The 26,253-nt window shown below is 40.1% G+C and overlaps 1 protein-coding gene across 2 annotated transcripts; it reads right to left on the bottom strand.

Annotated features, from left to right (window-relative positions):
* Positions 1-26,035, bottom strand: zgc:171844 (uncharacterized protein LOC100151763 homolog). Of its 2 annotated transcripts, none has more exons than XM_034222723.1 (6): positions 25,814-26,035; positions 18,913-19,033; positions 16,128-16,201; positions 9,850-9,964; positions 2,451-2,521; positions 1-962 (listed from the first exon to the last, which is right to left on the bottom strand). In XM_034222723.1, exons 1-6 carry the CDS (start codon positions 25,890-25,892, stop codon positions 844-846), a joined length of 579 nt encoding a protein of 192 aa, XP_034078614.1. In that variant the 5' UTR covers positions 25,893-26,035; the 3' UTR covers positions 1-843. The 2 variants fall into 2 exon arrangements, with proteins under 2 accessions (XP_034078614.1, XP_034078615.1); XM_034222724.1 differs by having other exon boundaries at positions 821-1,012.
* Between the last annotated feature and the right edge of the window lie 218 nt (positions 26,036-26,253).

Raw genomic sequence — 26,253 nt, 5'->3', positions numbered from 1 at the left:
TTAGCAATAAAAGTCTTTATTGAAGCAGCATTGCAAAGATTTACATCAAAATAATACAAATATAAAGTTATTTTGATGAAAACATATTTGAAGAAAGCAGACTGTAAGGCATTATACTTAACGGCTACACATGAATCAGGCAATCAAGACTTTGGTTTGAATGATGGTCTGTTCCCTTTTTGTCAACATCTGATGAAAGTAAAAGGCTCTCAGCTGCTTTCCTTTCCTAATAAAAGGATCTTCTTACATTACCTCAATATACTGCATTTCTCCTCCGATGTTCCTCCTAATTCAACTATTTTCTGGACCAACAATGACCTGGATGATGAAATGATGAAAGCATCAGTCTTAATAATACCCATATACTCTGCTACAGTACTACAGCAGGTGTAGTTTCTACCCTTATGCACATCTTAATATATCACAATGAGCAGCCATAATAATATCTGATTACTTTAATTAGACAGAAAGCCAGACATGTTCCACTCTGCAATATATAAACGCAGTATTTCACAGAATCACATAAAATACTATAAATATACAACTTTCATGTTACATTTATACAAGCATATGAAGATAAATGCAGATAATCTTTACGGCAGACATTCAGCATATACATGTAAACACTAGGGAGGCTCAAATGTGCGTCCACACACACACACACACACACACACACACACACACACACACACACACACACACACACACACACACACACACACACACACACACACACACACACACACACACACACACACACACACACACACACCACACACACACACACACACACACACACACACACACACACACACACACACACACACACACACACACACAGTGTTACATGATGGAGCAGGTGAAGCCGCAGCAGTCCTTCAGCAGTGTAACTCGAGTTTTATTGAAAAATGGCAGCGATGTCTGCTGCGATTTGGACGCCACCTTCTGATCTGGCAAAACACCTGAGAGTCAAGGAGAAGGGGAAGTCAAGTATTTGATTAGACACATCGTACTGTGTTTAATCAAATACTTAAAGTTATATTATGTACTAATACTTCTCCAGACTGAAATGTGCCCTTATACTGAAAAACAAACTGGTAATGTGCTCTTATTCTGAAAAACAAACTGGTAATGTACTTTTATTCTGAAAAACAAACTGATAATGTGCCTTTATTCTGAAAAACAACTGATAATACCTTTATACTGAAAAACAAACTGGTAATGTGCTCTTATTCTGAAAAACAAACTGGTAATGTACTTTTATTCCGAAAAACAAACTGATAATGTGATCTTATTCTGAAAAAAACCCTGATAAAGAGCCTTTATTCTGAAAAACAAACTGGTAATGTGCTCTTATTCTGAAAAACAAACTGGTAATGTACTTTTATTCTGAAAAACAACTGATAATGTAACTTTATACTGAAAAACAAACTGGTAATGTGCTCTTATTCTGAAAAACAAACTGGTAATGTGCTCTTATTCTGAAAAACAAACTGGTAATGTGCTCTTATTCTGAAAAACAAACTGGTAATGTACTTTTATTCTGAAAAACAAACTGATAATGTGATCTTATTCTGAAAAAAAAACTGATAAAGAGCCTTTATTCTGAAAAACAAACTGGTAATGTGCTCTTATTCTGAAAAACAAACTGGTAATGTACTTTTATTTTGAAAAACAAACTGATAATGTGCCTTTATTCTGAAAAACAACTGATAATGTAACTTTATACTGAAAAACAAACTGGTAATGTGCTCTTATTCTGAAAAACAAACTGGTAATGTGCTCTTATTCTGAAAAACAAACTAGTAATGTGCCCTTATTCTGAAAAACCAACAGATAATGTGCTTTTATTGTGGAAAAACAACTTATAATGGGCCCTTACTCTGAAAAACAAACTCATAATGTACATTTATTCTGATTAACAAACTGATAAAGAGCCTTTATTCTGAAAAGCAAACTGGTAATGTGATCTTATTCTGAAAAACAAACTGGTAATGGGCTCTCATTCTGAAAAACAAACTGGTAATGTACTTTTATTCTGAAAAACAAACTGATAATGTGCCTTTATTCTGAAAAAACAACTGATAATGTACCTTTATACTGAAAAACAAACTGGTAATGTGCTCTTATTTTGAAAAACAAACTGGTAATGTGCCCTTATTCTGAAAAACAAACTGATAATGTGCTCTTATTCTGAAAAACAAACTGGTAATGTGCCTTTATTCTGAAAAACAAACTGGTAATGTGCCCTTATTCTGAAAAACAAACTGATAATGTGCCCTTATTTTGAAAAACAAACTGATAATGTGCCCTTATTCTGAAAAACAAAATGATAATGTGCCCTTATTCTGAAAAAATTAACTTTTTTAGTAGTGAGTTTACACTGACAGCCTCATGAATGAATGAAAACTTTATTACAGACTCAGGGTCCAGATCATGGCTAGACTCACCTTTTGAAGCCAATGTCTTGGGAAATTTGGAGTGTAGGAAGGCTGCCATTTCTCTGTCCTCTTCCCTTTCCCTGTGGAGGAGAATATGCCCTTGTTTTTTATTTGCCAAGTATGTGGTTCTAATATTTTCTTAATCATGGTAAATGTCACTCGGTTGCATTTTGTGAGAAACCGAGGAGATGGGCACGACCGACAAATCCTTAGGAAAGGATTTTAATCTACTGTGAGAGGAGTGAACCCACAGCACACCATCCTCTACCCAGTTTGTTTTTCACAAACACGTCAATAATGCAGGATTCCGCAGTCTGAGACCAATCAAAATGTCACTCAAAACTGCTTATCAGTGAAGGCAGCTAACAATAGCACCACAAACAACAAATCTGAGCGACGGTGGACCTGTTGTTAGCATTTAGTGTGAATGTGATACAACGATCAAATAATAACATTGTAAATTCAATGAATGGGCCAAATAATAATAATATGAATTGGTTTTTTTAATAGTTATTGAATATGGGAACTTTTTACTAAGTATAGACATAGTTGTCCAGTATAGAAATACAATACTGCATTGAATTGGCATCATTACGTCAGACAATTTGGAAGCTATTGAATAAAATCCCAACTTTTCAATAATGAAACTGCTTAATTTTAATTTTAATAACTATATAAAATAGAAAAATACACTATATCCCATAAAAAACAAGTGTGTCCTATGTTGTAATCACAATGCTGCCTTGATCTGGAGTCGAAGGGTCACATAACCTGGAAGCTATTGAATAACATACAAACTTTAAAGTATTGAAAATGCTACAGTATTAATAGAAAATAGATAAAACACACTAAAATCCTTTAAAAAATAAACGTGTCTTACTTGGTTAGTAACATATGACAATTCTGCATTGAGTTAGAGTCGTAAGCTCACATGACATAGAAGCTACTGAAATCAATCCTAGTTTTCAATAAGTGTCCTACTTGTCTTATGGAGTCATACAATGCTGCATTTATTTGGATTCATTAAAGTGCATGATATGGAAGTTTTTGAAATAAATTGATAGTTAGTATTTGTCCAGGATATTCTCATATGGAAACTCAAGTTGCAGAGAAATTGAAATTAAGTTGTTGAGGAAAATCAGACTTATCAAAATGCTAAAAGCGAGTTGTAATCCTTAAAAAAGGCAAACAAGCCCTGAGCCTGTTTTTCAGGTCTCAGCCTCGAAAATGACATTCCCAGAACAAATGACCATATCTTCCCTCCAAGTAATGATAAACCTGTGAGTTGGATGTAGAAAAGTCAGAATCAATATAGATGTTTTTTATTTTAAAGAAAATTCAGATTGAACATAAAAAACTGTAAATTATAGTGTCCGTCCAAAAATAATTTTTTACTTATAATGAATACTACCCTTGGATGATGGTAAGGTAGACTAAAAGCTTTAGGAATCCAAAGTACAACATATAATAAGAACCCTGTATCAAGATTGATGCAAAACAAGTGACATGTGACCTTTTTAGACAGGTTCAGCAAAGAAAACTCCACCTCTGAGGTGATTTGGGTGGAAATGGGGGTTTTGCCGTTTCTCTGGAACCCATTGGTCGATTTTGGTGATTGACATCTCTTTTTGACCGTTAGAGCCAATAGAATCGAAGGGGAATCCCCCCACTCACACACATGGTAAAAAAAAAGGTGGGGGCTTTGCGCATTCAGTTTTTCATCAGTGAACTTATCTCTCGCTCTGACATCTGGAAACGGAAAAGCAGGTTTATTGCTTAAGGTTGATCAGAAATCATTTTAAAGTGACACAGACACATTGCATTAACCTATGGATTAACTTCAGCTGCGTTTTTATCGTTTTAATGCCATTGAAGACCACTTTTGACCAGACAACGACCAAGGTGAGCCATGTTTGCCGTTTTTAGCTACCTAGCGCCACATGTTTTGATGTCTGTTCTTGTTAATACAGGGTTGCCAACTCTCACGCATCTGGCGTGTGACACATGCTTTCACTCTCAATCGCTCTCACGCTGCCCAAACTATTCTCACGCCAAAAACAAGATGAACCGGCGATCGTTTTTGGTTGGTTATTTACAATGTTGAGTTGACAGCTGCTCAAGCTGTCGATCCGCCCCCACCACTCTTAACAACGTTAACAGACAGCAGAGCAGTGGGAGCCGGTTGGTCAATCCCATGGTCGATCCCCGACCCGTATTGCGCATGCGCAGATCTAAGATCCAGTAGAAATGATAAAGTAAAAGTCTGCTGCTTATTGTTCTACTAGGCCAAAATAGAGTCAAAGAGTATATGAGAGTGAGAGTGTGTTAATTAATATATTTGGCGGTTTGAAGTAAGTCTGTAGATTTGTTTGTGTGTGTGTTTCATGTAGGCCTATAGACCTCTCACGATAATTAATTTTGTTGGATACATTTTCCCGGAAATTATTGCGATAAACGATAATATTGTCGGGACCGTTGTATGACCATTTTAGACCACTGACATAATGCTAATATATAATAATAATTCAAGTGCATCCTTTCAAACTGCTAGTCACATCCTCATGTAAATGGAAATGTATCGAGTTCATTTTTATTTATCGTACGATAAGTCAATTAATTGCTTATCGCGACAGGCACACAATAAGTGAATGAAACTTTGTGCCCTTTATAGTCTGTGTCCAATATTGTGTATTTGTATATATTGTATATATATCCTATATGCTAAGGTCCCGCTACTGACACGATAGCAGTCATTTAGTGCGCATATGTGTAATTAAACCCATGATATCAAAATCTCACTCCAGCCAGGTACCCGAAGTTGGCAACCCTGGTTAATAGCTTCGCGAGTTCTTATCATGGAGTGATGATGTATGTACCCATCGATTCTGTGTGATCTCACGATTAGATCGATGGGTTGGACGTGCAGCTGCGATAAGTAATAAGGGTGTTATGAGTGAGTTTCTGTGCAACACCCCGTTAGCATTTTTCGCTCGTGGCTAATTCATAGGCAGAGCGTTAGCTTTGTGGGTTTTTTTTAAAAGAAAAAAGATCCGTTAGCTGAGTTTCTTCCCGTTACATGGATATGAAACATTCATAGTTTATTGAATATTAAGATGCCCTCAGACGCTGTTTCCTGCAGATGACACGTTTTCCCCCGGTATAGCAACCCAGTCTCACGGCATTTCGTGTTATAGTCACGACATTTAATCTATTGATTCGTGTTCACCAACACCATTTTCCCCTTTTTTTCGTGTCACACAGAACGGTTTTAAAAGCAATGTATTTCTATTGGCAGTATGTTTCGTGCCTGCAGCACGTCTTTTTGTCCGTTCGGGTCTTGGAAGACCGGAAGCTGTGGGGTTCATAGAAACATGTTCTTACTCAATATCAAGCCACGATTATTGTTTTTATTTTAAATCGTATAATGTCAGACTTTTTTTGTCGTCTGTGAGGAAAAGAAATGGGGCTCAGAGCCTCAAAATACTGAAATCTGTACTTTTTAAAATATTTTTTCCTTCTAATTTGTTATTCTTTTCTAAATAACACACTGTTATTTACTCACCAATAACACACAATTATCCTTATTTTTATTTATTTGTTTAATTCCATAATCTCTGGCTTTTTTTGGCGTCCGTCAGGAACTGAATTTCAAAATAAAAATAACCGGAAACAGAAGTAGGCCTATAAGCAACATTTCGAGCATCATTGTGATACACAGCCACTGAACTGATTACCCAAAATCCTCAGCTATGGTTTAAGCTCGCTTATTGGATGTTTTAGCCGCAATGCATGTAGGGATATGGTGTTAACGCGATATGAAATCCGAAAAACATTTCTGAGTTTAGGATGGCCGAAGACACTATACTACCCATAATCCCCAGCTATCGTTTAGGACTACTGTCCCCGTGATTAATCTTTAAGCTCTGGGATTGGATGTTGGAGTGGCAGTGCGCCAAGGTTACGCCGAGCGTCAAACAGCTGTTTGAAATGGAACGAAACCACGCCAGACTATCCACAACTGGAATCGAACGCCCCCCCCCCAGAACTACACATGCTGGCTATTGTGTTTGGCAAAATGTTCTATGGGACGTCTCTACTGAACGTTTTCGTTTTTCCCACAATTAGAAGTTGCCAGTATTAAACACATTGGTGTTATCAAATGTAAAACATAAAATTAATAAATGGGTGAAAATCGCTTGTGTCCATAATGCGCAGCATTAATACACTGAACAAAAATATAAATGCAACACTTATTTTATGTTATGCAAACCGATTGTTGCAGCAGCTGTCCGAGTGGCTGGTCTCAGACGATCTTGGAGGTGAACATGCTGGATGTGGAGGTCCTGGGCTGGTGTGGTTACACGTGGTCTGCGGTTGTGAGGCCGGTTGGATGTACTGCCAAATTCTCTGAAACGCCTTTGGAGACGGCTTATGGTAGAGAAATGAACATTCAATTCACGGGCAACAGCTCTGGTGGACATTCCTGCTGTCAGCATGCCAATTGCACGCTCCCTCAAAACTTGTGACATCTGTGGCATTGTGCTGTGTGATAAAACTGCACGTTTCAGAGTGGCCTTTTATTGTGGCCAGCCTAAGGCACACCTGTGCAATAATCATGCTGTCTAATCAGCATCTTGATATGCCACACCTGTGAGGTGGGATGGATTATCTCGGCAAAGGAGAAGTGCTCACTATCACAGATTTTTTCAGATTTGTGAACAATATTTGAGAGAAATGGTTATTTTGTGTATATAGAAAATGTTTTAGATCTTTGAGTTCATCTCATGAAAAATGGGAGCAAAAACAAAAGTGTTGCATTTATATTTTTGTTCAGTGTATATACCCACATGACAGCTCATTGTTACTTTGTAATTCTACTCAATCAATCAATCAATGTTTATTTATATAGCCCAATATCACAAATGTTACATTTGTCTCAGTGGACTTTACAGTTTGTACAAAATATCAGTATGACAATACGACACCCTCTGTCCTTAGACCCTCACATCGTACAAGGAAAAACTTCCGAAGAAAACCCACAGTTTACTACTCCACTACAATTCAGAGGTTAACCTGGTCTTTTTACTCCACTGCATTTATTTGAGTTACTTTGCAGATTCTGATTAATGATGTGAAATATAAACAACCCTTAAATCAGACTTTAGTTACACCAGAGTAAAATTCAGGGAAGGTGATTGTCAAGTGCCAACAATCAGGAGAGATATTTGATAGTTGGTGCTTGAGAAGACTAAACATTTATCTGCAATTGACATGAATGGAAACGAGTAATAAAGTATATTCATTACTCGTTATTCTCTACTAATAGTTAATTAAAGACTGTATATTATGGCTATTTTGCACATCCCTTTCAAGATTTCAAGATTTTCTAAGGTTTATTGACATATCATATATATACACAACTACGGTGTAGTTATGCAATAAATGAAAAACTTGGGTCGCATCTGAGGTTCCTCAACAGTGCATTACAAGACATCTATCAATATGTGTGTATACCTCCACCATTAAACTGTCATATTCTGCAGATTTCTTATTCTATCTACATACATACGAGTATAATTCATATGTATAATATCAGTTAAAATAAGTGTTTCAACATAGTTAACATTGCAGGAAAGCAATATATTAGACGTTAAGTACTTTGTCAGGCTTAATATTTATCTTTTGATACCCCCAAAGCTTTTTTCTTATTTAAAAGAAGACCTTAATCTAAAGTATTATTTAATGTTTGAATAAAGGTTAATTCGTTTTTCTGTTTTGCACCTCCTCCTATTAATATCTTTGTACATGCTGCACTAAACTGTTTTATTGTAGAGATCACTTATAGTATCTTCTTGATTTTTTATATTCTATATTTCTATCACAGACCTTCTACTTTCCCCCTATGAAAGTATGTACTCTAAATATTTTTTTCATCAAATATAACACATAGGCAAGGCAAATTTATATAGCACTTTTCAACACAAGGCAATTCAAAGTGCTTTACAAAAAAAAAAAAAAAAAATTCAATAACGTGCTTTAACCACTAGGTGGTGCACACAAGGTACACACAGCCATAATAACTTTGTATTATTAGTGTAAGACACTTATGTATGTACAACATCTGAAGATGTGTAGTTTTATTCATGTTTTCACATCATTTTACAGCATATTGCTATATTATTTCACACTCAGTATTTACATTCTTATATTCAATTCAAATCAGTAATATCTTTAAAAACTAATACTACTACTACTACTACTAAGTCCTTTTATATCAGCTGTGCACCGTTATGGTGTAAATATAACCTATCTGTGAATTAGATCAAATGTAAAAGTCAGCCGAATTAGTGTTGATACTGCAAGGAGACGTATTGTGTGAAGAGAAATTGAAGATGTTGTTTAATTGTTGATATATTTATGATTCACGTCAGGTAGTCAGTTTCGGCGGCATTTCTTCCAGTTTTTCCAAAGGTCTTCTCATCAGGGCTCTATAAATAAAGAATTACGGCAGATCTGTAATATACAATGCAGCCGAACCGTGTATTACAATGCCGTTATGTGATGACTTTCAAGAAAAGCAAGAGCGCTCGGAATAAAGTATTTTCTTTTATCGCATTAACACCATATCCCTACATGCATTGTGGCTAAAACATCCAATCAGCGAGCTTAAACCATAGCTGAGGATCTTGGGTAATCAGTTCAGTGGCTGTGTATTGCAATGATGCTTGAAATGTCCCTTATAGGCCTACGTCTGTTTCCGGTTATTTTTATTTTGAAATTCAGTTTCTGACGGACGCCAAAAAAGCCAGAGATTATGGAATTAAGCAAATAAATAAAACCAAGGATAATTGTGTGTTATTTGTGAGTAAATAACATTGTGTTATTTAGAAAAGAATAACAAATTAGAAGGAAAACAATATTAAAAAAAATATAGATTTCAGTATTTTGAGGCTCTGAGCCCCATTTCTTTTCCTCACAGACGACAAAGTCTGACATTATACTATTTAAAATAAAAACAATAATCGTGGCTTGATATTGAGTAAGAACATGTTTTTATGAACCCCACAGCTTCCGGTCTTCCAAAACCCGAACGGACAAAAATACGTGCTGCAGGCACGAAACATATTACCAATAGAAATACATTGCGTTTAAAATCGTTCTGTGTGACACGAAAAAAAAGGGGAAAATCGTGTTGGTGAACACGAATCAATAGATTAAATGTCGTGACTATAACACGAAATGCCGTGAGACTGGGTTGGGTATAGGGGGTGCGGTGTAGAAGAGGTTAATAAAAACTCCCAGAAACCCATTGTTTTGTAAACAGAGTGCAGTGTAATGTCTGCAGAGCCTCAGAAAAACCTCACTAAGTCAAAGTCTCTTTTCCAATCGATTGATTTAATATCCTCACCTCAGCCTTTCAAACTCCACATCGTCCACCAGGAAGTCTCTGGTCTCCACTAGCTTGTTGATCTGCTGCAGAAGCTCCTCTTCCCGCTTTCTGTCTCCATTGGACTTATCATTTTCTGTTTAAAAATCACATAATCCTTACATAAAATACAGCCTCCAGTGTTAACATAATTAAGAATTATATTCCTGGTCTGTTACAGTCAAAGCTATATTTCACAGAACAGAAGATGTAATACTCTATTTATTATGTTTATTAATGGTGTGTGTATAACCTAATTTCCCATGTAAAACTGATTAATTGCAAATAATTGAACAAGCTAATTTCCATAGGAGAACAGCTTGCCTCATTGGCTTAAAGATCAAATGCAAAGCTTCCAAATATGCTACATTTTTATAGAAATGTTGTTTTTAAGACTGCCTGTATTTAAAAAATTTTTTAAATCGAGATAATACACCCGAAAAAAAGCTTTTTATTGATACAAAACTTGACCCAAAGCCGTCTGAATTTCTGACATGACCTTCCCAGCAGCCTCCGCGCGCGTGACGTCATACATGCCAAACAGTCTGGACCAAACATCCCGACTCGGCAGTCTCGGTCAAGTTTTTCGACAAGAAAACTGAATTAACATGGGTTATTGTTGTGCTTTTTGTTGTACGGACGGTGCGGGATCTGGGAGAGTTTTTCATGTATTTCCCAAAGACCAAATCATCCGCAAAAAATGGATTTAGTTAGTGAATCGTGTTGGCTGGCAACCGACAAAATGGATCAGGTTGTGTTCTGATCACTTCGCGTGTGATGCATACGAGGTTGATCCTGCTATCATCAAGTCTGTTGGTGCAGAAGCATTAATAGTATGTCGGAGGCTGAAACCCGGAGCCGTCCCCTCCACATTTCAGCACAAGAAACCACTGAAAGAACGAAAGAGCCGGGCGATGGAGAAACGACAAAGAATTGAGGTAAACAACTTTTGATTAGATTTCAAAGCGCACGGAGCACAGCAGATAACGCAGATAACGGAATTGCAGTTTTATTAAGTTGTATTGCTTATAGAGGTGGGCACCGTTAGATTATGTGTCTTTACGATCATAAACAATGTGTTGGATGTGGAGCTAGGATAAGTAATAAGGGAACTAGGAGTGATTATAGTATTTCCTCTTCGACATCAGAGGCTCGTAGAGATGGGGTTGGATGTCGACAACATACTCCAGATATTGGGTGGCCTCCGACTCAGAATCAGACATGATAAGCCGGGTGGAAATATGTTAGGCATTGAACAAATTCCCATCCACCTCGTCCTTGTGAGGTGAGTCCGCCTGGACTTTATTTTTCTAAACCTCTCTAAAAAGGTCAAATTTCACTTGTTTTGCATCAATCTTGATACTGGGCAGTGCTGGAATTGGGCCGGTACTCACCGGTACGCAGTACCGGCACTTCTGGTTCTGACCCATGGAGTACCGGCACTTCTTGCTCAGTACCGGCATGCTGGCGGTACTCCGGTACTCATGCACCGTGCCAGTACTCAACACTCTCCCGCCGTTCTTATTATACATCCATATATATATATACAGCCGCCCGGTACTCAGTAGATGCGTCATGAGGTGCCGAACGGACATTCTCATCGCTCTAACCGCTGGAGTTTCACAGCGGCTGTCAGCTGTTTACTCCTGTCATTCAAACAGAACGTGCTGGAGAGGGGGCGGGGCTTATCTTCTCCATGTAAATACTGTGGTGGAAACGACTATGTCAAAATTAACCTATTTGACCGTGATTTAATAGTAATACACGTTTCAAAATAATAATAATAATAATGCCGAAGTAACAACATACTGAAAACTGTTAGTAAAACCATGTTTTAATGCTTTACAATTTACATACCTAGATGCACGTGTGTTGTGTTTATGCAGTGCAACTCCCACCCAGTGGGTGGCTATGTAGAGTGATAGAACAGAGCAGGCACGCCCCCGAGAGAAGGAAAGCAAGTCACGTCACAAATTAGCATTTCTAAAATGTTAGCGTGGATTAATAAAAGTGCAAAAAGACAGCGGTTGTCGCCGGAAGAAACTTCAAATACAGAGAATGCTGTGCCTGTGTTGGAAATTGTGTCTGATGGGGAGCTTTCTCCTGATTGATCCTCCTGCTCCAAGTTCTAGTGCATTAGCATTAGCACTAGCTCCGCCGCCGCCTCCAGAGCCTCTAACGTTAGCTGCTGCTGGCGCAACTGCCACCACCAACACCGGGCAAAGCGATGCACCTGACTGCTGGACAACGGACCAGGTGCAATATTTTTGCAAGACCAATGCATGGCTCCTTCTTAAATATAAGAAGCTAGGATGTCGGATATGCAGAGATGTCAAATCTTTGGGAATACACACTGGACAAGGACTGAAACTGTCAACTGAATGGGGTGAGTGTGCAGTGTCTCATTTCGGTGTTGACAAGGGCAAACAACAAGCTAGCCTGAGAAAAAAAATCAAAGAACATAAAGAATCACAAGCCCATGTAAAAGCTGCTGACATCCTTACATCTGCTTCACGTGAAACTATTCAACATCAAGTGCAGTCTATGCATAAATCTGAATTAGACACCACTATCAGAGTTTTTCGAACGGCATATAAAATTGGCAAACATAGCCGGCCATTCACAGACATGCCAATTGATTTGAATGTACAGAAACTGAATGGGCTGAACGTGGGCAGGGTTTTGCACTCCAATAAAACCTGTGGCGAAATCATCGACCACATAGCTCATGAGCTGAAGAAAAAAATGGCAAAAGACATTACAGAAAACCAAAGAAAACTCTGTGTTTTGGTCGATGAATCTACCACTATTAGTGGTAAAACGGTGCTTGTTGTGTGTCTACGCTCAGCATTAGCTGATGCTGAGCCCGAAACGTTTTTTTGGGAGCTGATCGAGTTGGATGGAACAACGGCTGATGACATCACAAAGGCGTTAATGGAGTGTCTTGGAATAGATTTTAACGAGGACTTTTTAGGTCAGTGTTTCGTTTATTTTGCATGTGATGGGGCTTCAGTCATGCTAGGGAAGAGAACAGGCGTTGCTACCCAGTTGTGTAGTAAATCCCCAAGCCTGTTTGTGTGGCACTGCTCCAATCATCGTCTAGAGCTGGCAGTTGGGGATGTGGTCAAGGAGGTCTCAGGGCTCAATCATTTCCAGATCTTTTTTGACAAACTCTATTCCTTGTTCCATGCCTCCCCCAAAAATCAGAGGCAGTTAGCGCAGTGTGCGCAAGCAGTCGGACAGCGTCTCCTGGTGATAGGGCGTGTTTTGTCCATCCGCTGGGTGGCTTCAAGTGAAAGGAGCGTCAGAGCAGTCTGGGAAAACTACAGAGTGCTTCATGATCACTTCACAAATGCTGCAAACGACACAAGCAGGGATTCCAGAGACAGAGCAAAGTACAAGGGCCTGGATGATGTGCTCACATCTGCAACGTTTGTCAGCAATCTGGGACTGATGTACGATGCGCTCACAGAGCTCAGCGACCTCTCTCGGCAACTCCAAAAAAGAGAGATGACACTGCCTACAGCAGATATGCTCTTAACTCGAGAAATACGAGTTTTTGAATCCATGGTCACCATGCCTGGCCCACACATGACTACAGTTCATACAGCTCTAGCTGAGAAGTCCTTCAAGGGAGGGTGTTGCCCTGCGTGAGAATGGCAGGCTTGTACAGATTCATGCAGGTCAGTTTTTCCGCAGTATGGTAGAGAATCTGAGACACAGAATGACTTCCACAACCTCCTCTCATGTCAGCACAAGAGAAATCCCATTACATGGCCGGGAGGCCCGGGACAATCAGCTAATCCAGTACATGAAAGTTATCCATCCTGGAAGTTGGCCTGAAGAGGAGTTAGACGTACAGTATGGGGACGTAGAGGTGCTACGTTTGTGCGAAGTGCTGAAAGTGGACAGAAGAGAGACTGTTCAGGGCTTTCGCGAATACAAGGAAACCAGGGCATCCCGTACACCTGCTGCCATGGAGCCTCTACTGAAAGCAGTCCGAACCATCGCTGTCTCCACTAGTGAGTGTGAGCGGGCATTCAGCTGCATGAACGATATCCTTACTGCAAAAAGGAATGCTCTCTCTGTCAGCCGACTGTCCAGCCTGGTTTTCATTAAATGTAATGGACCATCACTAGGACAGTTCAATCCGGAACAGTATGTGAGGTCCTGGCTGGCAAAGGGAAGGAGAAGTGCTGATGAAAGAGCCTGTCCAGCTCCAGCTCCAGCCCCTGATACTGATGTCCCCAAGGCCTTCTGGAGCCTTTTCTAACAATGTGAAGTATATTGCAAAGCAGCTCACCCAGTGATAAGACTTTTGGCATAATGTGCCGATTTGTACAGATCCTGGAGATAGAAGGACTTCAGACCAACCAGGGAGTTATCTGATCAGCTTGGTGTTCAATGTAACTCTTTACCATGGCTCAGACTTTGTTACTTGCAGTTACAGTTTCTCATTTTAGATTGTGCACATTTAGCATTTGTTTTTACATGTTCTTTGTTCATGCTCTTTATCATTTTTCTGAGTTGGAAAGTTAGATTGCATCATAGTTTACTTTATACATATTTGTATTCTTCAGTGGTGAAGTATATTGCAAAGCAGCTCAGCCATGTGAGAAGACTTTTGGCACTTTTTCGTTTTTCGTTTTCTGAGTTGGAAAGTTAGATTGCATTCAAAATGTACAGAAATACTTAATTTTGTTAAAGCTTTTTATAAAAAATGCTTCTGACCAGAGCTTTGTTTCCTTGTCATTAATGTTGAACACCACCAGAGGGGCTCTCACCTGAAAGGTCTCTGCTTCATGTGTCTTCAGCAGAAGATCTAGACTTTGATTGCTATATTTTCAGTTAATATTGACCTTACTGAGCTTTAGCCATATCCGCTGCCTATCATAAAAAATGTTAAGTACAGTGAACCTTTCTAAAATATACAGTAGTAAAGAGACAAACCCACCAGCATTATAGTAGCCAAATTCTTGTTTGTGGGCTGTATATATAAAATTGACTTGAAAAAGTTGCTGATTTTAGAGTACTGGCACCTTTTTCATTCCAATTCAAGCACTGATACTGGGTACTTATTATATGTTATAGTTTGGATTCCTAAAGCTTTTAGTCTATAGTCTACTCAGAATCAGACATGATAGACGAAACTAGTTGTACTATCGGCGGAAGCCGCTGTGATTGATAAGCCAGGTGGAAATATGTTTGGCACATCTGACGTCACGCGCCGCCATCTTGCGGAGGAGCGGCGGAGAAAATAAATCGTCGGACTTGGTGTTGGGGGTTGAACAAAATTAATATTGCGCATTGCCAGACTCATATTATCTCCGATTTTAATACTGCAATATCTTAGATAGTGTTGTAGCTATATGATTTCGATTGTACTGGCAATTATACAACAAGCTTTGCATTTGATCTTTAAGGAGGCTGTGTTTGCAGCTAGATGCTAACCTCTGCAAGCTAGCATGACTGTGAAACACAGTGACTGACCATGATGTTTAGCAGACAGCTTACAGCTATTATGTTAATGTCTTGTAAGAAGATACAAATATAATATTAGGCTATAAAGGAACTACAGCACGGTCACATGACTTCACATCACCACGCTAAGCTAAAAGAGGCTAATGTTTCTATCTTTCTTAAGCGTTGAGGGTCAACTAAGTGTGATTTTAGCCTACAGTTGGACTAACAGAGATCCTTCAGATTGTTCCCATTTTCAATTCATCAAAAAAACGAACAAAGATGTCTTAGATGAGTCCTATTAACAATCATAGGACCGCAGTTTGATCTAGCCACTTATGCTAACTCGATGTTAGCATCCAACTGCAAGCTAGTCACTTTCTTTCTTCTATTCTTTGCCATTTTCTATCAAATACAAACACTTTAGGAGAATTAATGTAGCATATACACTAAGAGGCAGTCCAAATAGACACTTTTCATATTTCAAATACTTTGAGTTTATTCAGACAGTAGACATTATATAACCAAAGCTCAAGTGGAAAATGGGAAAGCCTTGAGAGGATCGTTGTCTGTGTTTGAGGTAATTGGATGTGAAAAGTTTTATTTGTATTCAGCTTGTACAGAAAATGTGTTGAAATCCCTCCAGTCTTTGTCTCTAAGGTAACTGCTGGTCAGAAAAAGACATTGCTACGGTTTCGCTGGCATCTCTTCAACGATACACGGCAAATAATAACTGAATTCGACATTTCCTGCAGGTTTAAAAGATGTAACAGTAAGAGAGTGACTAGTTTTTCATTTACCTTGAATTGAGACAAGCTTCTGCAGCTCTGTCTTCAGCCTCGTGATTTCTTTGCAGAGCTGAATGTCGTCCATCCTGAGTGGAAAACAGACAAACAAACAAATATTTGGCAGGAAAACAGGTTATATCTATGCCTCTTCTTTAAAAACACAACATGGATATCGTGTCATGGCAGCAAAGCAATTTCCTTCCCATACAAACACAAGTGTGAAATTGACTTAAACAGAAACACACTGACAGCGATGTCCGTGAGATTATTAGCTGGAAAAACACGGCCACGCTGCCCTCTGTGAACGAATCACAGCTGACAGTATCTGATCTAATTTCACCGTCAAACATCAGGAGCTGTCACACCAGTGTTTGTGTGTGTGTGTATGTATGTGTGGCCAAGCATTATCATCCTTGTGGGGACCTAAATCTGTTTACACAGTCCCGTGTGGGGACTGACTTCCCTTATGGGGACATAATGGAGGTCCCCATGAGGGGAATCATTAATTTTAGGGTGAAGACTTGGCTAGGGTTAGGGTTAGGGTTAGGCATGAGGTTAGGATAAGTCTCCAGGAAATGAATGTAAGTCAATGTAATATCCCCTGAAGTGAGTGTGTGTGTGGTGTGTTGTTGTGTGTGTGTGTGTGTGTGTGTGTGTGTGTGTGTGGTGTGTGTGTGTGTGTGTGTGTGTGTGTGTGTGTGTGTGTGTGTGTGTGTGTGTGTGTGTGTGTGTGTGTGTGTGTGTGTGTGTGTGTGTGTGTTGTGTGTGTGTGTGTGTGTGTGTGTGTGTGTGTGTGTGTGTGTGTGTGAGCTGTTATTATAGTGATGGCATAAACAGGGAAATGACTGATTGAAAAATGGACTCTCAGCTCTTGGTCCTTCAGCAGAGGGTATTATATATTTCAGGATGAGCAAAGTGCTGCCAGTTTGGAGAGTTTATTTAAAATGTTACTGCATGAGAGTCTTCTTTGTGTCACAGTGAGTCTGCATTGACTGGCAAAAGCCGCAAATCAACGGCCATGCGAGCAGCTCTGTTGCAATGCTAACCTGCTAATGGGCCTGGCTAGCATTTGTTCAGTAGTAATGATTAAAATGAAAGTCAGTATCAATTATCTATCGAAAAAACTCTCCAGTCTTGACAAACATGGTGGACAGACCAAAGACTATAAAAGGGGACTGACCAATCAAAAGAAAGACATTAATAATCCTAAAAAAAGTGGAAAACATAAATCCAATCAGAGACACCATAAAGGTTTGAAAAAGTGAAGCCATGTGGCAGTGCCTTACATCTGCCTTATTTTTAAATTGATAGCAAAATCATTTTATGGTCTCAATCGCTAGTTCAAAGTCTTTGTAAAAATATTGACCCATTCAGTGTAAAATAGGCGATATGTCAGGGTCTGTTGATTGCCTAAATGTTTATGTCCAGCATTCGGTTGTACTAAAAGATACATCAAGGAGTTGGCTGTTCATTTTTTTCATGACTATGTCCTCTTCTTTCATCTACCAACTCTCCCCACAATGGTTGAGCTTCAGTTATTGTATTAGTTTCACTTGATACAATACATTTCGTTACATGCAGGAAAACAACATGATTGATAGTGATGTTGTGCATCCCTTTGTTAGCCTCTGGATGCAGAGGATTATGGATCAAAGTGAAAACATGATGTGTGAAACTGAAAGGCTAAACTTAAAAGACCAGTAACATTAAAGACTGGAGGCAGCAAAAACAAAACCAGAAGTCATTATTCTCTCTTTCCCTGATTCATCTTATGGCCGCATTATGCAGAGCTGGTCGCTGTTCTCATGTGTCGAAATAATGAGGACGGCATTGACAGAAAAAAATTGAAATAATTAAAAGACAGGATAAGAGAGAGAACAGAGAAACGGGCATCCTTTGAGATCTGGAAATAAGTAAGAACATGTGTGTATGTCTCTGTGTGTGTGTGTGTGTGTGTGTGTGTGTGTGTGTGTTGTGTGGCCTAGCATTACTATACTTGTGGGGACCTACATCTGTTTACACAGTCCCTTGTGAGGACAAAATGGAGGTCCCCACAAGGGGAATCATTAATTTTAGGGTGAAGACTTGGTTAGGGTAAGGTTAAGGGTTAGGCATGTGTTGGTTATGGTTAAGGTTAGGATAAGTCTCCAGGAAATGCATGCAAGTCAATGTAATGTGTGTGTGTGTGTGTGTGTGTGTGTGTGTGTGTGTGTGTGTGTGTGTGTGTGTGTGTGTGTGTGTGTGTGTGTGTGTGTGGTGTGTGTGTGTGTGTGTGTGTGTGTGTGTGTGTGTGTGTGTGTGTGTGTGTGTGTGTGTGTGGTGTGTGTGTGTGTGTGTGTGTGTGTGTGTGTGTGTGTGTGTGTGTGTGTGTGTGTGTGTGTGTGTGTGTGTGTGGTGTGTGTGTGTGTGTGTGTGTGTGTGTGTGTGTGTGTGTGTGTGTGTGTGTGTGTGTGTGTGTGTGTGTGTGTGTATTCTGCTCAGAGTTAAAGCCATGCTGTTTTCTTGACACACTTTTTGCCGTCGTGCACATGGCTGCTCTCTCTGACAGTCACAGTGTTTCGTCTTTGTTTCCTGAGGGGCTGCTGACAGTATGTTGGTTTATTCAGATCCCTGCACATATTCTTTCAATTTCACATGTGTTGTTCTGTGTTTGATTGTCTGTCTTTCCTAACCACTTTTCCTTAACCTCACCGGGGTCATCCCAAGAAAGACTCTTCTTGGGAGTCATCTTGGGTCTTAACTCTCTGTCAGTGTCCTTTTGTTTGTGTCTCTCTTATTTTAAATGTGCAATTCTTACATGTATCTCAGCTCGGATTCCCTCCGTACCAAAATGTCTCTTATCCGCTCAATTTTGCTCAGCTCTCCTTCGATGTCCTCGGTCGTAATCGTGGAGTCCGCCATGGAAACAACATCCTCTGCTGGAAAACAAACAACAACAAAACACATTTTTCTGGGCCTGATAACGGGATAAGTAGAGATACACATATTCAAATAATTCTACTATTATCCTCAAACCATTGACACAACATTAATGTGAACAGTGGCGGCTGGCCCATAGGTGCGCCGCCCCACCTCTTCCCACATACAAAAAAATATATTAAAAAAAAAATTAAATACAAAAAAAAATATTTAAAAAAAAAATATTTTAAAAAAAAATATATTTTATATTTTTATTTTTAATGAACAAGGTAAATATCATACAATTGGTATCAGTCAAATGTATAATCTACAATACAATCTCGTTTAAAATTGTGTTACGATGTCTAAAGTTACTGATAAGTCACATGTTTCCTGCCTGGCCTTGCCCGTGGCATTAGTCTATCATTACCGGGCCCCCGAGACAAACAGCAGCAACCAGCACGTTGCAAAAGTCTCAATAGTAAACTGTGCCGCCGAAACATAATTTCAGCCAATCAGCGCCGTCAAATATTTTGATCACGAGGGCGCCCACGTTGGCGCCCACGTTGGCGCCCACGTTGCTTACGTGCGTTGACGTGAGTTGTTTTTTAGACTCGTGAGTGACCAAGGTGACGCAGTATTTGGATGAGAATGGTTTTGATTGATTGATTGATTGAAAAGTTTATTAACAGCTTGTATATTGGGTACAGTACAGTACAGCTCAAAACATACAATTGTTAAGGGGATGCAGACCAGAGAAAGACTTTCGTCTTGTTTACATCAGGGTCCCCCATTTCCAATTCATCATGTCATTTAAGACATATAAGACATATTTGACATACAGATGGCTTATTTACAATTTACATACAGGTGGTTTTTTACATACAGATTGCTTATTTACAATTTTCATTTTAGATTTCGTTCTAATACATCCTAACCGGACATTTAAGACATACCAAGTCTACAGATGTACAGTTAGTAACAGAGTCTAAAATGCGAGTATATACATAGATGGGGGGGAAGCTGTCCATTGTACGACAGGTTGAGATTTGTACCATTACCGGGGCCAGTTTTGCAATGCTCTCCCCCGAAGGTGCTCTTTAAGAGAGGTTTTGAAGGTAAGTATAGTTTTACTTTCCTTTACAGTTGTGGGAAGAGCGTTCCACCTTGATGTGGCATAATTGCGAAACGTGTATTCCCCCTTTTTTGTGCCAAATCTGGGTTTCACATGATTTGTGGAGCTCCCTCTGGTGTTATGATCATGGTATTCCTTGACCTTTGGGAATAATTTTGACATGTACATGGGTACCATAGAGGTGTAGTGGATCTTGTAGACCAGGCCCATTGCAAGTAGCTGTACTCTGTCGTCTACTCTAAGCCATCCTAGGTTGTCAAAGTGGGCAGAGGTGAGGTGGGTTCTAGATGAAAGGTCAAGCAGTAGTCTGACCAGTTTATTTTGCGATGTTTGAAGTTTTATTTTTAGCGCCTTGGAGGTGCTATGGTACCATGACGTGCAAGCATAGTCATAGTACCCTTGAATGAGTGCTCCTGACAGAGTTTTCAGGGTGTTTTTGTTTACCAGAGAGGAGATCCGGTATAGGAATCTAGTTCTTTGATTGACTTTTTTTATTACATTGGATGCCATTTTGTCACAGGAGAGGTTTGCCTCAAGAATAGATCCTAGGTATGTAATTTCCTTCTTACTTGTGACAATAATGTCGCCCACTGCAACTGAGAAGTCGTCGGATTTGCTGAGATTATGTTTCGAACCGAAGAGAATGGACTCTGTTTTACCCAGGTGTAATGATAATTTATTATCGGCGAGCCAGGTGCAGATTCTGCCGAGCTCGGAGCTGAGGGTTTTTTCAACCTGCAATCTGTTCCTGTCAGAGACCAGCAGGGCTGAGTCGTCCGCGAACAGGAACAAGTTGCAGTCACATGCTGATGACATGTCGTTTGCATAAATTAGGAACAGTAACGGACCTAATATGCTTCCTTGTGGAACACCACAGCTCACTGGGGGGGGGGGGGAGACAGAGTACCGTTTACCTCCACCATCTGTTCTCTCCCCTCCAGGTAGGATTGCATCCAGCTCACCGATAGTTTATCAAAACCAATTGCTTTTAGCTTGTCAATCAGAATGGGGTGATTGACAGTGTCGAAAGCCTTTTGTAGGTCCAGCATCACCATGCCGCAGTACTTGCCCTCGTCCACCTCTTGTTTGATGTGGTCGCTCAAATAAAGAAGGCATGTGTCAGTGGAGTGGGATGTTCTAAAACCAGATTGAAATTCATAGATTAGTTTCTTTTCCGCGAGGTACTTTTCGACCTGTTCATATACTATTTTTTCCATGACTTTCGAGATGGAGGTAAGTATAGAAACAGGGCGGTAGTTGCCTGGGTCCAATTTGCTGCCCTTTTTGTGCAGGGGGGTTACTCTTGCAATTTGAAGTCTTTGGGTACTTTTCCCTGTTTTATGGAGAGGTTAATTATGTGAGCTATGACTGGTGAGATGGCGGCTGCTGTGTCTCTGAGGAATTTGGAGGGGATATGGATATTGTGGTGGCCAGTGGCCTTGTTAGGTTGGAGGGCGCTCAGTTTAATGAGTACCTCTGCTGTTGTTACCCTTGCTAGACTGAAATCATCTTTGCGTACCCCTAGGTTTTTGTAGTAGGTCATGATGTGATCTACTCCAAAAAGCCCTGAGTGGGAGGGTAATTTATTTACAAGAGTTGTGGCTATGTTTGTGAAAAAAATGTTCAAGTACTTGGCCACATCCAGTTTGTCTGTGATGAGCCTGTTATCTGTCTTTATGTTTAAGTTTGAAAATCTCGTTTTAAGTTTTTTACTGCAGCCAATCTGGTTATTGAGTAATTTCCAAAGTTCACGGGGTTTATTTTTGTTTTCCTTAGTTTTGACATTGATGAAATTTTTTTTGGCAGTTTTGATCATGGAGCTTACGTAATTTCTTAGTCTGTTTCTTTCAATTTTTAGTTCAGTCACGTGGGCCTGGAGAAAGCATTGACTGACTTTTATGAAACTCAGAGCATTTTTTGTCTCTGGTTTTCATGGCGGTCAGTATGCCGGAGTGCATCCACGGCTCAGCGCGATTTTTTTACCCTGGTTGTTCTTAGTGGGGCCAAATCATTGAGTATTGCAGTGAATTTGTTTTTGAAACCAAGCCATGTTTCTTCAACTTGTATACCACTGAGCTCATCTGACCAGTCCAGGCTCTCCAGTTCTAGGTTAAAGGCCTCGCTAGAGTAGTTTTTGAGGTCTCTAGATATGACTGTTTTGTGACAGCCGGCCCTTTGTTTTAGCTTTTTGCGGGTACAGAATATCATATAATGATCACTTAACCCGCATGCTATAACCCCTTTACTGGAGATCCTGGACTTGTCAGAGGTCAGAATGAGATCAATGGTAGTTTGTGTTGTTTCACATACCCGGGTGGGTTGGGTGATTAGCTGGCTGAAGCCATGCAGATCACAAATCCTACTGAAGGACTTGAAGACGGACGTGTCTTTACGTTGCATATCCGTGTTCCAGTCTCCAATAATAATTGTCTCTACATCCCCCACATCAGCCAAAACACCCATCTAATGTATCATAAAAGTCACTCTGTTCCGGTGGTCTATAGATTGTCCCGACTATTACAGATTTAGCATTGTCAAAAATAATTTCAACCCACACAGATTCAATATTTTCATGATGCAGGTCAGTACGGTTTTTGAAATTGGTGTCTTTATGTATGTACATGCAGACACCACCTCCATTCACGTTCCTGTCCCTTCTCACTACAAGATAATCTTCAATTTCAATCTCTGAATCTGTAATGGAATTGTCCAATTTGGTCTCAGAAAAGCATAATATGCTTGCCTTACCGTTCATGAATAGCTGCCTGAGTTCAGCCAGTTTGTGTCTCAGGCTGTTAGTGTTCAGATGAAAAATATGTAGTCCATTTTTGTTGCTTAAATGCACAATGTCGTCAGCTTGCAGATATTTGTCTTTGTCCGTTACAGCAACCGGCGTGCGGCCTGCCGTGGTGTTTGGAGCGGTGGGGTGGTGGGGGGAGGGAGGCTCCGTTGTAGCTTTAGCCGTTGATATGCTAGCAGGGTGGCTAACAACATGGCGGATATTTGTTCCCTCGGATCTCGGTTCTCTTCCTCTCGTCACTGCCTCATGCGTGTCTGTCTGCCGAGGCGTCCCCGGGGGAATGTCGAAGTCTCCGTTTATTCCTCGGTCTCCGCTGTCTCCACGGTCTCTGTTGTCGTCGTGTAGTTGTTGCTGCAGCGGAAGAGATGCTAGTTGTGATGCTAGCTCCTCGAGCCTGCAGGACTGGCTTCTTGTCTGCACCGGGCCCGGATTCAGATGGATGTCTCCCGCTAACAATAAGACCAAGACGATCATACTTCTTCGGTCTAGTTTGCCTGACGGGGGTAAGTACTTTCGCGTCGGGTTTGCAGTTAATAATGCATGAATGCTTGCACTTCCAAAAGCGAGGTGTTTCCTTTCCCAGCCGTTGAGAAGGTAAAAGTCATTGTGGTTCATTTTATCCCCGCTTTCATTACTCTCCGTCTCTAAGTCCATAATCTATATTGTCAGGAGGATGAAATATGTAAAAAATCGTGAGGAATAACCTCCAAAGCGGGAGCTCTCGAAAATGCGACCACTCGTAGCGAAACCGGATGGTGTGCAGGTGGAGTCGCCGGACCTCGGTCCCCGCCCAATTCCGTGCAAGAGCTACTCTCCAATCCTTTCGAAAGGAGAAGTTTGGGAGTTAAATTGATACTTAAAGACCTTGGACCGGACCAACCCGATTTGTATATATCACAGCAAGCTCGTGAAAAAGACAAAACGTATCAACGAGGCAGGCTTCTCACGTAGCTGGTACACCAGAAAGGCATGGCTAGCTGGCTGCAAACAGGTAAATGCTATCTTTTGTTTCCCATGCTTGCTCTTCAAACAGCCGGGGACAGATACGATCTGTTCAGAAACTAGACAAAAGTTAAACAAGTACAAACCACAGACTGTCTGTGTCATGGAGAATACAGTCGCTGGTTTATTTATGTCTGTATAGGCCGTTGTTGTGAGTGTGGACGGTCGAAGCATATATAACGTTCGCTTAGCCAAGCTCCATTCAGAAAACAAGCATTCTAAAAGGTTTTTCGCCTGCCGTCTGTCTGCAGACTTGTCAAAGCATTAATTCATGGTTTTTACTAACCGGTATCAGTATGTTGTTACGTCGGCATCATTTAGAAATGTGTATTACAATTTAATCACGGTAAAATAAGTTCATTTTGTTGTAGTTGTAGCTCCCGAGCCAGCGCGTCTTGTTTGAATGATGCGAGTAAACACAGCTGGCAGCCGCGGTGAAACTCGAGCGACTAGAGCGATGCGATAGGAGCGTTTAGAGCGAAGCGAATATTTGCATAGCGTCCGGTCTGAATGCAGCATTAAAGCGAGCTCCGCGCTGCACTGGAAATGCGCCATTACATCACCAGAAGTCCTAATTTAAGGGGTAATTTCTCCCAAAAAAAAAATGTTTACTCACTATATCAACAGCCCCACCAAAGATATTTCCCACCAGCCGCCACTGAATATGAAGCAACTACTGTAAACTACTGTATTGTGACAATTTCAAAGAAAACATGGTGGACCGTAGACCCTAAAAAAGGCATTTGGACATTTCAGGTGAAGTAAGTGGCTCTTTTATAATTTGCAGGTTCATGTTACTATTTAGTGTCTCTACTGGGACACGTCTCCATGCTTTAATGTTCAAAAAGCTCTTTATTTGTCTCACACTGCCTGTGCTGCAGCACCTCTTTTCACCCTCTGTCTGAAACCAGAGCTCAGTCACAGGGATGTTTGCCTTTACAGAACATTTACAAGCACTAAAACCTATATAACACACTACAGGAAAGGAAAAAACCCCAAGGCACCTTCAAATCTTCCCTGGAACCAATTCACCATCCCGCTCTGACCAAACCTCCGTGTAATTCCTCCCACTAATTCCTCAAGCATCACTAAATCAAATTAAATACAATTTAGTAAAATAGCTGCACTGCCCCTCCTCCTCACCATGAGTCTCGGATCAGCTTTTAATTACCAGACCTCGTGTGAAAACACAATTGCACACACTGGATCACCGGGGATTTCATCTACAAACACACACTCCCCAAACACACACACACACACATCTGCTGAATCCACAGCTTAATTAATGTGTATTATCTCACAACACACACACACACACACACACACACACACACACACACACACACACACACACACACACACACACACACACACACACACACACACACACACACACACACGTATAAGTAGTGATACCACAGTGTAGAAATACTTTTTTACAAGGAAAAGTATTGCATTTAAATTCAAGGTAAGTATAGAAGTCTTAGTATCAATCTAGATAAAATATATACGTTTTTATTTGTATATGATTTATTGTTATATTAGTTGAATGCTCAATTCTGATTGGTCAATTTGGACATTCCAGAGGTTGTTAATTTTCCAATGTATTCCAAAAATAACTTTGATAACAATGAAATGCAAATACTTTTACAGGATCTTTTTTTCATTGCAAAGTACATTTTTATTATGTTATTGGTGGTGTAAATGTGTTTCCATAGCGACCTGATGCTTTAATTATAATATCTGCAGAAAGTTGGGGCCATGCACACATCTCCTCTTTTGCTAATGACTTAAAACAGCAACATAATGAAAGCATGCATCCAGTGAAATATAAACACTACATGACTTCCAATTATAACTCACTTGATTTCTGCGTCGCTCCCTCCACCTGCGTCTTCTCCAAAGAGCCGTACTGCTTTGAGGATCTTCTCTCCTTTTCCATATTGTTAAAAAATATGCTGCTCTTTCAGGACTCTGCGACACAAAGATCTGCAGCCTGAAAAATATGTGTAAGATACCGACCAAGTGCTCTGTGAGGGAATATAACGGGAGGAGCTGCAAACATATGCTCATACACTCCTTCCCATACACTGGATAAATGAAGCTCCTTCCTATAACACAGGTTGATGCTCTGCAGGACGCCACCTGCTGGCAGAATCGCAGCATGACGAGAGGTGACGAGAGTGAAGTATATTTGAGTGGTGGTATAAAAAGATATTCAGATCCTTTACATTTTATGAATAAAAAAATGCTGAAAAAAAATCAAAATTCTGAGAAAAGTCACAGTTCTAAAAAAAAAAAGT

This window comes from Gymnodraco acuticeps, unplaced genomic scaffold (assembly GCF_902827175.1).
Source record: "Gymnodraco acuticeps unplaced genomic scaffold, fGymAcu1.1, whole genome shotgun sequence".
Classification (NCBI taxonomy): domain Eukaryota; kingdom Metazoa; phylum Chordata; class Actinopteri; order Perciformes; family Bathydraconidae; genus Gymnodraco; species Gymnodraco acuticeps.
This window is presented reverse-complemented; position numbering and strand designations above follow the sequence as displayed.